Here is an 11,773-nt window from a genome sequence, read left to right as displayed (position 1 = left end):
AGTGTTGTGAGCAACAGTGATAGGAACTTGGGTTATTATGGCTGTCACCACCTGAGACTCCCACCAAGGGCAGCCACATCTTTCTAGTTTAGTGGTGCCTGGCTGTGTATACCCCATCCTGTCCCTCCTACACCCAGCACTTCTCCCCTTTCTGAGCTGATGGACCCAACCATGGAAGAAAGCCACTACTAGGTACACCCTTCTCTTTTTAGTAACGGAGTCCTTTTATTGATAACTCCCCAACAGCATCTGTAAACATCAGATACAAAAATATTCCGTTAGTTTCTGTTTTCCAAGGTGGCTCGCCTTGCTTCATGGAGGCCCTGGGTGAGAGCTACAGGGTCCTCAGAGTCCACCTCTCTGGTCAGACAGATGTGGGCCTTATCACACTTGGGATTGAGTGGATTGAGGAACAGGTTCTTTTGTGAGCTTTCTACAATTGTTTTGGAAGCCTTGAGATACTGATTTGAGAAAGTACTTAATACTTTCGTTGGAGGAAGGGACAGGGAGACCAGAATTGTATGTGCAGGAATGGGGTGTGGTGAACTCAGACATGATAGTGCTTGCCTACCTCAAAGAGGTCCTGACTGGGATGCTGAGACAGGGGATATCTGGCTTTCATCTTTGGGAACCTTTAAGTGTTGTTCAGAGCAGACCTCAGCCCTGGCTCTGGAAAAGCTTCCTTGTGCCCAGCTCAACGACTCCAAATGACTGCTTATCCCCTGGCCTGGAAGAGGGTCTGAAGGAGAGAGATGCTCTCAGTGAGGAAGGAGTGTGAATGACAGACCCTCAGGAATTCCACACCCCTGGGAGGGAGCCTTGTCTCCCAGGGTGCCCTGGATGACAGAATAAGATAGCAAAGCTGACCGTCAGGAGGGCAGGGTTACCCACTACCACCTCAGACACCCGGAGAGCCCTGTGACCCCTCTGAGCTCCTGGGAGCAGGGTTATTCACCCCGCATCTCCTTGTCATCCGTCTGGCTGTGGCCATTGATGGCAGGGGAATCGGGCTGGACGTGGGACAGGTCCTCAAAGCCAGGGCTGAAGGAGGGCGAGATGGTGTCTGGGCTGGTGTCACAGGAGCCTGTGCTCTGTTCCGAGGTGGCGATGGTGGTTGTGGTGCTGGGCGGGATAGGGTCTTCATCGTCGTCCTCCAGGAGGGATGCTTCTGGGATGTCTGGGGAAAGGAGGCCCAGGCAGGAGTAGGCTTAGTGGCTGTGATAAGGGATTAACTGGGCCTGTGATCCCCTGGCAGCGACCTTCTCACCCTGCCTCCATGGGACTCGACTTCATTCATTTTACAGAAGATGGAGCTGAGGCCCAGGCAAGTGAGAGGCCTCCCTTCGAGGTGAGGTGACATAAGGACTCTGGTTCTCTGGATCACGTTGAAGTGGGTGAGCCTGAGCCTAGCTCTGCCCTTGACTATGTCACCTGAGCCAGGCCCCTCACCTGCCCTTGCCTCATCTCCCTGCTTGATAAACTGGGGCTGATGACAACAGCATTGCCTCATACCTGTAGTTGTCAGCAGCAAAGGGCGGGGGAGCTGTTGGCCCATTCAGCACATGGGGTATACTGAGGCTCAGTGTAAGGGAACGCTGTGCTTCCTCTGACAAGTCAGTGCCCCTCTGGGCCTCAGTTTTGCTGTGTGAAATGAGGATACTCACAGCCTCCACCTTGAAAGTGGTTTTGGGTAAGAGCCTGTCTGTAGGTGTACATGACACTCACTGGGACAAGGATTGTCATTTTTCTTATCCATGTTCCCCCATGTCGCCTCCCCCCAGGGAGGGGACCCTACTCCCTGCACTGGCTTTGCAGGCTGCCAAGAAAGCCAGGCTAGCACCGCCACCCCTGCCCTCTGCCCCAGGTCTCTCTGGACCTGCTGCCCACCAACCCCTGAGGTAACCTTCGAAGAGCCAGCCCTGGACTGAAAATGCTGTCATCCAAGTGTTGCAGAGACCAGACATGGGGCACAGGAGCCCTGGGTGACACTTACGGCTGAAGGCCTCTGGGTGCTGCCTGGCCAGCTTCCCTTTCAGTGTCCTGCGGGGGAAGGGAAGGCACACGGGCTGAACCCCTTGAGCAGACAGACTGGGCCCTGTGCAGGCTAACAACCCTTACTGTCAGCTCTGGGTGGGTGGGTGGGTGGGTGGTGGGGACCTCCCTCTCACTGCTGGTCACACAGTTCTCCTGGGTGGGAGGGCCCTATGGAACTCCCCACCCTCGGTGTGGGCACCCTCAGTGAGAGTGTCTATGTGGAGGCTGGGATGAGGCCCACTAAGCAGGTCAGGGGAGGTGGGAAGTGCTGGCTTAGCCGGCACTCTAAACCCAGCAATCTGATTTGCCTCTTGAGAAAAGACCTGGATAGGGGGCTAGGGAGACAGGAGGCTGGCCTTTTAATGTCAGCTCTTTGCCTGCCTTTTCTGCATCATGTGTCTGGTGCTACGCTGCACTTTTCAAAAGATAAAGTTTAAATTCAGAAACTTCAGGATCCCAGAGATCAGATCTTTTTGGATGCTAACTACGTGATGAAGCCTTATAAAACAAGCAAGCTAGATCTCCCTGTCACTCTGTTATGTGGAGTGGGTGGCCCTATTCAAAAGGGGAGGACCCAAGGCTCGGAGCGGGAGGCAGAGGCCAGCAGGGCAAAGCACCCACCTGATCCTGCGGAAGATGCTGTCCAGGTCCCGCTTCATTTCCACCAGGGTCCTCGTGTGGTGCAGAAAGCGCTCACTCATTTGCTGCAGGCGGGCACTTGATAGATTGTTGAAGTTTGCCAGCATCTCATTGGTCTTCTCAAAGCGGTCCAGCCTGTGGCAGAGTGAGGGCCAACACCTCTGCTCAGCCTCCAAAGCTCTGTTAACTGAGCATGCATGCTAAGCCACCTTCTTACTCCATGAGGTTTGCATCTGTTGTTCCCTTGTCCTACAAAGCTCTACTTGATGATTGAGCCACCCAGCAAACTACTATTCAACCTTCAAAACCCTACTCAAGTGTGCCCTTCCTATGTAGACTTCACCCTCTTTCAAGCAGACTCTTTGACTCCCCTAGCCCCAGGTTGTTTCGTTGACAGCCCTGACACCATGACACCAAGAATGTTTGCATCTGGTTTTGTCTTCCCTCATGCTAGGAATTCCCTAGGGCCAGGTCTGAATCTGACCTAAAGAACTAGGAAAAAGATAGATATTGCTGGTACCCAGACATAACTGGCAACTCTGCCACAGGATACCACAGAAGGTAAGGGTATTAGGTCCATGCTGTGTCATAAATGGAAGGAAGAACCTTTGGCCTGAAGACACAAAGATGAAGCCCATGTTTCCACCCCAAGATTGCCTTCTTCCCTACAAGACAGGCCCAAATTAGAATGAGGCCACTGTGACCATGGTGCCAAGGCCCAATGAGGGCAAAGGGGCACTCACACCCCCTTGAAGAGACCCCACATGCTCTGCAGACAGCCTGGGCTCTGAGAAACCAGGCTCCCAACAGGAAGTCAGCCCACTGGCTCCCTTATATCCCCCAGCAGCCCCTTCCTATCCTCCCAACTCTCCCCACTCCAGGATTTGGGACAGGAGCTGTTATGGACCCTGCCAAGCCATCCGCAGCTGTGAAACCACCCCAAAGCCCTGTTTCCTGTGCCAAGGCATCACCTCCAGGCCATGAAAAAATTTCCTTTGGAGCCAGCCAGCAGATTTGCTCATTTCCTTCATTTTATCACCAGTGTGGGGCCGGGGTAGGGGCGGGCAGGGAAAGAATGCTGGCCGGCAAAGTGGATTCCTTCCCACGCCTGGGCCCAGGGCCCTTGGCCACCACTCACATGTTCTTCTGGGCCAGGATGATGGCATTGACGTCATCCACATTCACCATGCTCAGGATGCGGCTGCAGAAGACCCTTGAGGCCGAGTCCGGGGGGTCCATCTCTTCCTCCTCCTCCGCTGCCTGAGATAGGAAGGAAGAAAGTCTTCAGTCTGCACCAGGCACTGGGACAGATGACACAGGGAAAAGGGCCTGGAAACCCCACAGGCTGCTTAACTGTGAGTTGGTCATGCCACCTGAGCCTCAGTTGTCATTTTGGGAATTTGGGGTTTTTCAAGAACTCCAAATTACATTTATAACTTGCACATCAGAATCCCATCTCCTCTCCAGCACCCACTCTCAATGTGCCCAAAGCCAGTGGTACCTTCTACTTGCACAGGTCTGCCCACTTCTTCTCACACATTCCCACACCTACCTTTGCCCAACCCCACTTCAGGGCCTTTGCACCTGCTGTCCCCACTAGCACAACACGCAAAGCTGCCCCCTCAAATCATTACCACCTCCAGGGACTTCGCTCCCAGGAAGTCCTTGGTGACTCTCCCTACTCTGGTCACTCTCATCACTTCATTTTGTTTTCATTGCTTCACTAGCTCAGCTTAGTTATCAGTAGACCCGTTTGCCTGTCTTCCCACAGCAATATCAGCTCTAAGAGAGTCAAAGTGTGTCTCTCTCACTTGCTGCTGTCTCTAGAGCCCAGCCCAGAACCTGGTTCAAAGCAAGGGATCATCAGAACTTCATGTGGCAGAGGCAGACCGTTCAAACTCTGCTCTGACACTAGACTTTTAACAGCAAATTAAAGCCATGAGTTTCAGGCACTTGCACCCAGGCTGTGGGCCTCAGCAATCCTGATGGCTCTATGGCCCTCAGCTTCCCTGGCACACAGATAATCATCCCAATTTGTGGGGCTGCAAGTAGCCCTGACACCATGACAGGATCAGGACACGGCAAAGGCGGCCAGAGCCCTGGTTGGTGTGGCTCAGTGAATTGAGCACTGGCCTATAAACCAAAAGGTTGCAGGTTCAATTGTGATCAGGGCACATGCCTGGGTTGTGGGACAGGTCCCCAAATGGGGGTGTGTGAGAGGCAACCTATTGATGTTTCTCTTGCACATCGATGTTCCTCTCTTCCTCCCTTCTCCTCTCTCTAAAAAATAAATAAAATCTTAAAAAAAAAAGGCCATAGCTTCAGCACTGATCCTCCTGGTGGGGGCCTTCAGGAAAAACCTAGAATCATGACATAGCTTGTTTCTAGGGTGTACACATTTAATGGCCAACAGAAAGACCCACTTGTTATTAGTAAAGATTCACATCCAGGATCAGGAAGAGCTTTTAAAGCCTACTCCCTCCACCCTCCTTTTTACTGAGCACCAACTTTATGGTAAACAAGGTATGCACTTTATAAGTGGGAACTATAACCCTTATTTATATGTGAGAAAGCTGAAGCTCAGAGAGACTGAGGCACTGGGCCATTGTTACACAGCCAGTGAACCTGAGTCACTACTCAAATGTCCATGGTCTGCTGAATCTACAAAGGTGTGAATCTGTACAGATGTTCAGTATCTACCCATGACAACACAAGCAGTTTCTTACTGCAGTTGCTTCCTGCCAGACTTCTGATTTTTTCCCAGGAACCAAAAAAAGCAGGAATAGGGATTTTTTTTCTGTGAAATCGCCTCATTTACAAATGCTAGTAACTAATACTTTTTCCCCACAAACACCATGGAGACCAAGAGTATTTCTGCTCTGAATCTGGCTAGCAGTTCACAACCCCTACCTGCCTTTTGGAAATAAGCTACTATACCACCCAGTGAAATCCTGTCCCTCTGCCAATAATCACTGTTTATTGAACTCCCGTTATGTGCCAGGTATGGGCACCCACAGGCTCCACATTTCAATAAAAGCATGATCATGTATACTTGGGCTCAAAGGGCAGAACCATGTGGTGGGAAGCCCACCACTAAAGACTGGCAAGCACAGGATTTGGACCTGCAGGAAATGGTTCTGCTTCAAAGTAGGGCTGTTTCCTGTCTCTGGCTTCCAGATGTGAGAGATTCAAGGCACACCCTCAACCCCCAGCTGCCTCTCTCAGGAAGGCTTCCCTGACTAACAACTAGTCTGGACCACAGAAGGGTGGAAATGACACAACAAGGGCTCTGGGCCCTGCTCCAAACACATTTATGAGGGAAACACGCAGAGAGGGAGGCTGTGTGACCTAAGGAAAATCACCTCACCTCCCTGGATCAGTTTTCTCATCCAGAAAATGGTAATAATAAAGAATCAGAATCTCACAGTGCTGTCTTTGGGGACTGAAACCAAAGATAAGAAGCTGAACTCGGAGCGGGCTCTTTCTCCAAGGGTAGTGTAAAGAAGTCCCAGGAGGGGGCGTGAGAATCAGCATATTTGACGAGGGCCTCCCTGGTGCTCCCAAGAATATGAGCAAATTTAATCCTCAATTACCCCTACAAGGCAGACACTATCATTCGTCTCCTAGGGCAACTAAAGCTCACAGGGGTGGGATCCGTCGCCCAAGGTCAAACGGAGAGCCGTAGAGGCGCTGCGATTTCACCTAGGTCTTTTAACAGAATTTAATTTGGCGGCCCAAGCTTAGCAAAACCCCGGAGTGAGAACGGGGTTCGCATATCCCCTCGCACCCCACCCCAGCAAGTCGGGGAAACTGAGGCCCAGGCAGGCAACGCCCAGATCCGGGTGACACTGCAGACCTGAACACAGGCGGCCCCAACTCCCGCAACCCGGACCCGGATCCACTTAACAGACGGGGAAACTGAGGTCTGTGTACAGGAGGGGTGTGCAGACGTGGCCAGTGGCACACCCCACCCCGCGACAGTCTAGAGGCCGCACCCGACCTGGCTTGGCTCCCCAGCGGTACCGGCGGCCCCAGCCCCACCCAGAACTTGGCCCAGCGTCGGTGGCAGCGGCACCTGCACATCTGGCGACCTTGCTCGCGCTTCCGGGATGGCGCCCGCGCCTCTGTGACGTCACCACGCACAATGCGTGTGATCTCCGGAGGCGGTGACTTGTCCGGGACCAACTTGCCTGCGTGGAGGCGCGGCAGGAAAAGGTGGGACTTACATGAGTTGTTGTTCGTCTTCACGTCACAACGTATAGCCAATCAAGTAGTCCCTATCGCGTTTGCGTACTTTTCAAAGCCCAAGTTCCAAGGCCGAGTGGGAGGCATTTCATTGTATTAGTGGTGTATTTGCTGACCTTTTTCCTACTCCACTGTCCCATTTAGTCACCTCTCCTTAGACTTCTCCGTTCTGTGGCAGTTCCTCAGTCTTTCCTAAACTCTCATGACCTTAATGTTTTGGAAGACCACTGGTTTTGTAGAACACCCATCAATATGGGTTTATGCAGTTTCCTCAGGATTTGACAAAAGTTGAAGAGTTTGGACAGGAATCTCAGAACGATATTGTGTCCTCAATGCATCGTATCAGGAGGCACGCTATTTTGGCTGACTTACTGCAGTATCTTACCAGTAACTCAACTATCAAGTTATTATTTCCGCCTTTGCAATTAATAAGTATCCTATAGAGAGAAAATTAAGAGACAATGCAAATATCCTAGGTTTTTAAAAAAACATTTTATTTTACTTTTTTATTGATTTGAGAGAGAGAGCTATCGATTGGTTGTTTGACTTATTTATGGAGTCAGTTGATTTTTGTGCGTGTCCTGGCTGGATATCAAACCCCACAAGCTTAGGTATTGGGATGATTCTCTAACCAACTGAGCGGCTAGTTCAGGGCCTTTTTAAACATTTACAAAAACATTACCCACTAGTTTGAGCATCCATCCATGGCTCTTGCCAGTAACAATTTTTACTATATTTGTGTAATGGTGATTTTCTGTTTATTAACTGGAATTCTATTATAAACAAGAGTTGTCCATTCTCCAATTATGCATTTAGTCACATGTTTATATCACCATGAACAAATGAGTATTTTTATACTGTGTGTTGTAATTAAATACTATATTATTTATTTTGCTTTTGCTGCCCGTTTCAGTTAGCACCTATGGCCTGTCAATATGTCTCCATCTTTCTCAGAGTACTTCCTTATTTTTTCCTTGTTTGCTTTATTATTTTAAAAAGTTTAAGATAATTTTATTTTATTTAATAGAAGATTTTATTTATTTATTTTTAGAGAGAGGGGAAGGGAGGGAGAAACAAAGGTAGAGAAACATCAATGTGTGGTTGCCTCTTGCACACCCCCTACTGGGGACCTGGCCTGCAACCATGTGCCCTGACTGGGAATCTAACCAGTGACTTCAGTTTGAAGGCTGGCACTCAATCCAATGAGCCACACCAGCAGGGCTCCTTGTTTGCTTTAGAATATCCTTGGAATCAGCCATTTCTCCAAGGATTCTGGTTCCTTTTCTTGGAGAATGGTATTTAGAAACCAACCTCTGAGTGCTGGGTGTACTCACTGCTTAGAGACCCTCTCAACTGTCAGAGTTAGATCTGTACATCTACTAACCCATGCATACACACATATATACTTCTATATCTGTCCCCCGTGTGCGTACTGACAATCATGAGCAAAATGGGACAAATAGTAATTGCTTAATAAATGCTAGCAATTCATTATCATTAGTTGAGGTCTTATGATGTGTGCATGTTACATGTGTAATTTTTCTGAGTCTTAGTTTGTTAACCGTGAGCCTGGATAATCACAGCACCTGCTGTTGAAAGCTTGGGAGATTGTTGAAAGTTTGGGAGATACATGTCCTTGGGCACACGGAAGACTCTTTAAGGACCTGGAAGGACATATCTGAGTTCTAATTTCCAATTCTGTCACATCCTAGTTGGATGGCCTTGGGCAACTGGCTTAATCTTATGAAAATATGCACATTAAATTCCTTATAACAAAGCTTGACCCATTGTCAGCCGCCGCTAAATTGTGTTATTACCTCCACACTCTGCTGCTTTTATTCACTGAAAAGTTAATGAGGACTAGGATTCTTATATATTTAGTTCAACAAGCAGTTCAAAAAATTGTTTAGTAAACTAGTCACCCCCTCTTGATGTGGCCCATATTCTGAGGATCCAGAGACTACTCAGTCCCTGCTTAGCCCTGGAGGACAAAGGGAGACAGTCTGACACTGACATTCCCAGCCCTGCATGCCACAGTCCTGGGCTACAGGGATGAGAGGCCCAAGGCTGGGGAAATCTGAAAAGTGGCGTATATTTTGACTACAGGGAAGCAAGTGTATCTGGATGGGATTTTGAGGTAGGATTGGGAGTTTCCTAGGTGCTGACATTCATTCAGGGCTGAAGGAATCACAGGAGAAAAGCCTGCATGGTAGGAAAGCACATAGTATAGACTTTATTTTTGTAAGAATTGTGGAGCTCAGTGAGCCAGACAGCAGCCAGTGTTGAGAGGAGTCCACGTAGGGTGGCGGGGGTGGGGGCTGCTGGGAAAAGTGGAACCATGACTCTCTGCAGGCTGCTGCAGAAGAGACCCAGGCTGGATAAGTCAAGCTTTTCGATGAGTCTCTTGGGGCTGTTAAAAGCCCGGAAATATTTATAAGGGTCCTAGAAGGGGGTGGGGTTGTACGCCAGGCCAAAAAGGACTTGGCTGGTCCAAATGTTTTGTTTACTGTAGAGTGGAAACAAAAATATTTTCCTCCTTTGTGCATTTGAGGTAGCGGGTGGAAAGTGAATGAAACACTCAGCCCAGTGATGGGAACATTGGTGGTGGAAAGGCGTAAGTCTTAGGACTGGAAGCTTTTCTATGCCACTTTTTCCAGTTTTATTTCCTACATAGCACTCATCACAGCTGAAATTAGACAGTTATCTACATATTGTTTGTGCAGTATCCAGACCTCTGGCTGAAATAGAAGGTCAATGAGGGAAGGGACCTGGCCCATTGTGCCTTTCCTCACTGTTACTTTGAACTTAGAAGTTACTAAGGTAATTAACTTCTCTGTGCCTTATTTTATAGTGCCTATATATAGAATGATAATAAGAGTCTTATCAAAATGCATGTATCCTAAAGAAGGCAAGAGAGAAAAGGAGCAGAAGAAAGATGCGACAGGGAAGAAACATGTGAGAAGGCAGATTAAGTCCAAATATATCCATAATTACATTAAATGTAAAGAGACCCAATGCCCCAGTTGAAAGGCAAAGATGGGCAGACTGGATCAAAAACCAAAACCTGGTTCTATGCAACTTACAAGAGACACAAGTACAACATAAGTGTACGGAAAGATGGAAGATAAGGGATAGAAAAGGATGGGACCTTTAAAACATGAACCAAGAGAACAGGTATGCAACTTAATATCAGACAAAGTCCACTCTAAGGCAAGAAGCATAGAGATAACAAGGGGCACATTACAACAATCACAAGTTTGTTTCACCAGGAAGATATGATTGCAACTCTATGTAGCCAATGATGTGGATTCCAAATATCAGAGTATTTGTCTCATAAGGCTAATATGAGAATTAAATACATGTAGAATGTTTGCCTACACCTATGATACCTGAGTGTCAGCCATTATTATTGTTATAATTTTTGTGTTATCAGTTTATATTTGTTTATTTTAGTTGTTTATGTGTTAGAATCATTTACTACAGTTCCTCCAGTCCCTGTGACAGAGGTGGGGCTAGATGGGTGACTCCACCTTACAGATAAAGACACTGAATTTCAGAGGTGTACTCACAGGGCTGGGACTGGCCCAGTGTTTATTTGATATTCTTTCCAGGCATTTCTCACATATCCCTGCTGCCCTCCCACCTCTTTTGGCTGGCCAGTCTGCTTCCTTCCTTCCACAAAGATTTTCCCCCAAGTTCCCTCACCCCCTACCTTTTGTGTCATGCACTGTGTAGGCTTCAGAGTTACAATAATGAGAAACTACAGGTCCTTTCCAGACTTTGGGGGTCTTCCCATCTAGTGGATGAAGCAGAGGTTAAGGCCAAGTGATGGCACAGACAGAAGTCAGTTATGAAGTGGAGGTTCAGCATGCTAGGAGAACAGCTAGTCAGGGTGCCTGGCCTTGCCTTGGGGACATCTGGGAGGGTTTCCTGTAGGAGTGATCTACAAGCTCTGATCTAACAAGTTAGTTACCGCCCAAAGCCAGTACCTCCTCCAGTGTTAGCTACTTCCAAAACCAGTGTCTCATTCATTTCATTATTTACTCATTTGTTGAACTGCCATGGGTACTAGGCATCATTCAAGGAGGTGGGGGCACAAAAGAAGGAAAATTCCTTCCAGGAAGGAGCAGATATGGGTGAGGTGGGTCAGAAGCAAAAGAACAAACAAGATATTCTGGAAGGGGGTAAGTGGTGGGAAGGAAAGAGAATAGAGCGAGGGAGGAGTAAGTGCCCCCCCCTTTAAATTGTGATTCATAAAAACCCATCTAATCGAGGCAGCCACCTTCTCCCGTGGCAGTAGGCACCTTATCACCATCTGGCAGAGGGTGCAGGGAGGAGGAACTACCCCCGCCCCAGAAGCCCCGCTCACTCAGTAGCTCACCTAGCCTTTACTGATCAACTTCGGTATGCACCAGGCAACCTTCCGGGGATTATACCACGTAGGGGAGCGGGGGTTGAGTACCCTTGGGCACATCTGCCCCTCGAGACGTCGAGTCTACACGACTTCAGGGTGTGTTTTCCAGAACTCCTTAAGGAAATACTATTCAATGTTACCCTCTCCAAAGCCCCCAAGGTTAGAGTGCATGGACTAACGTGTTCACCCCCATTTAGCAAAAGGACAGGATGAAGCTCAGACCGGAGCGGTGAATCGTACAGGCTGCACAGCGCTGACCGGCAAATGGACTGGTCCAGAGCCCGTTGCCTCCGCCCCCTCCCCTAGTCGCGCGGCCGCTTCTGCCCCTTTAATAACGCCCCGCGGAAACAAGCAGGAAGGGGGCGGTGCCTGAGCCTGAGACGGATGTGCGGTTAGGCCAATGGATATTGATGTATCGGTGGCGGCGGCCAATAGGCACGG

The 11,773-nt window shown here is 48.9% G+C and overlaps 1 protein-coding gene across 4 annotated transcripts; it reads right to left on the bottom strand.

Moving 5' to 3' along the window:
* Positions 1–203: 203 nt before the first annotated feature.
* Positions 204–6,869, bottom strand: KXD1 (KxDL motif containing 1). 4 transcript variants are annotated; one of them, XM_045853280.1, is made up of 7 exons: positions 6,674–6,802; positions 3,812–3,933; positions 2,656–2,808; positions 1,994–2,040; positions 956–1,177; positions 572–739; positions 204–249 (listed from the first exon to the last, which is right to left on the bottom strand). In XM_045853280.1, exons 2-6 carry the CDS (start codon positions 3,910–3,912, stop codon positions 573–575), a joined length of 690 nt encoding a protein of 229 aa, XP_045709236.1. In that variant the 5' UTR covers positions 3,913–3,933; positions 6,674–6,802; the 3' UTR covers positions 204–249; position 572. The 4 variants fall into 4 exon arrangements, with proteins under 4 accessions (XP_045709236.1, XP_045709235.1, XP_045709234.1 ...); XM_045853279.1 differs by having other exon boundaries at positions 204–739; positions 6,749–6,869; XM_045853278.1 differs by having other exon boundaries at positions 204–739; positions 6,674–6,801.
* Between the last annotated feature and the right edge of the window lie 4,904 nt (positions 6,870–11,773).

This window comes from Phyllostomus hastatus, unplaced genomic scaffold, assembly GCF_019186645.2.
Source record: "Phyllostomus hastatus isolate PE091 unplaced genomic scaffold, TTU_PhHast_1.1 phas_contig_98, whole genome shotgun sequence".
In the NCBI taxonomy this organism is placed as follows: Eukaryota; Metazoa; Chordata; class Mammalia; order Chiroptera; family Phyllostomidae; genus Phyllostomus; species Phyllostomus hastatus.
The sequence above is the reverse complement of the archived record's forward strand: the minus strand, read 5'-3'. Positions and strand labels throughout refer to the sequence as shown.

Bases quoted from the DNA above. Each gene is read 5' to 3' on its own strand.
- KXD1 (XM_045853279.1), bottom strand. From the start codon at position 3,912: ATGGACCCCCCGGACTCGGCCTCAAGGGTCTTCTGCAGCCGCATCCTG. The intron at 2,041-2,655 runs GTGGGTGCTTTG...CTTCCCCCGCAG, and splicing joins AGCATCTTCCGCAGGATCAG to GACACTGAAAGGGAAGCTGG. The intron at 740-955 runs GTGAATAACCCT...TCTCTCCTTCAG, and splicing joins GGATGACAAGGAGATGCGGG to ACCCTCTTCCAGGCCAGGGG.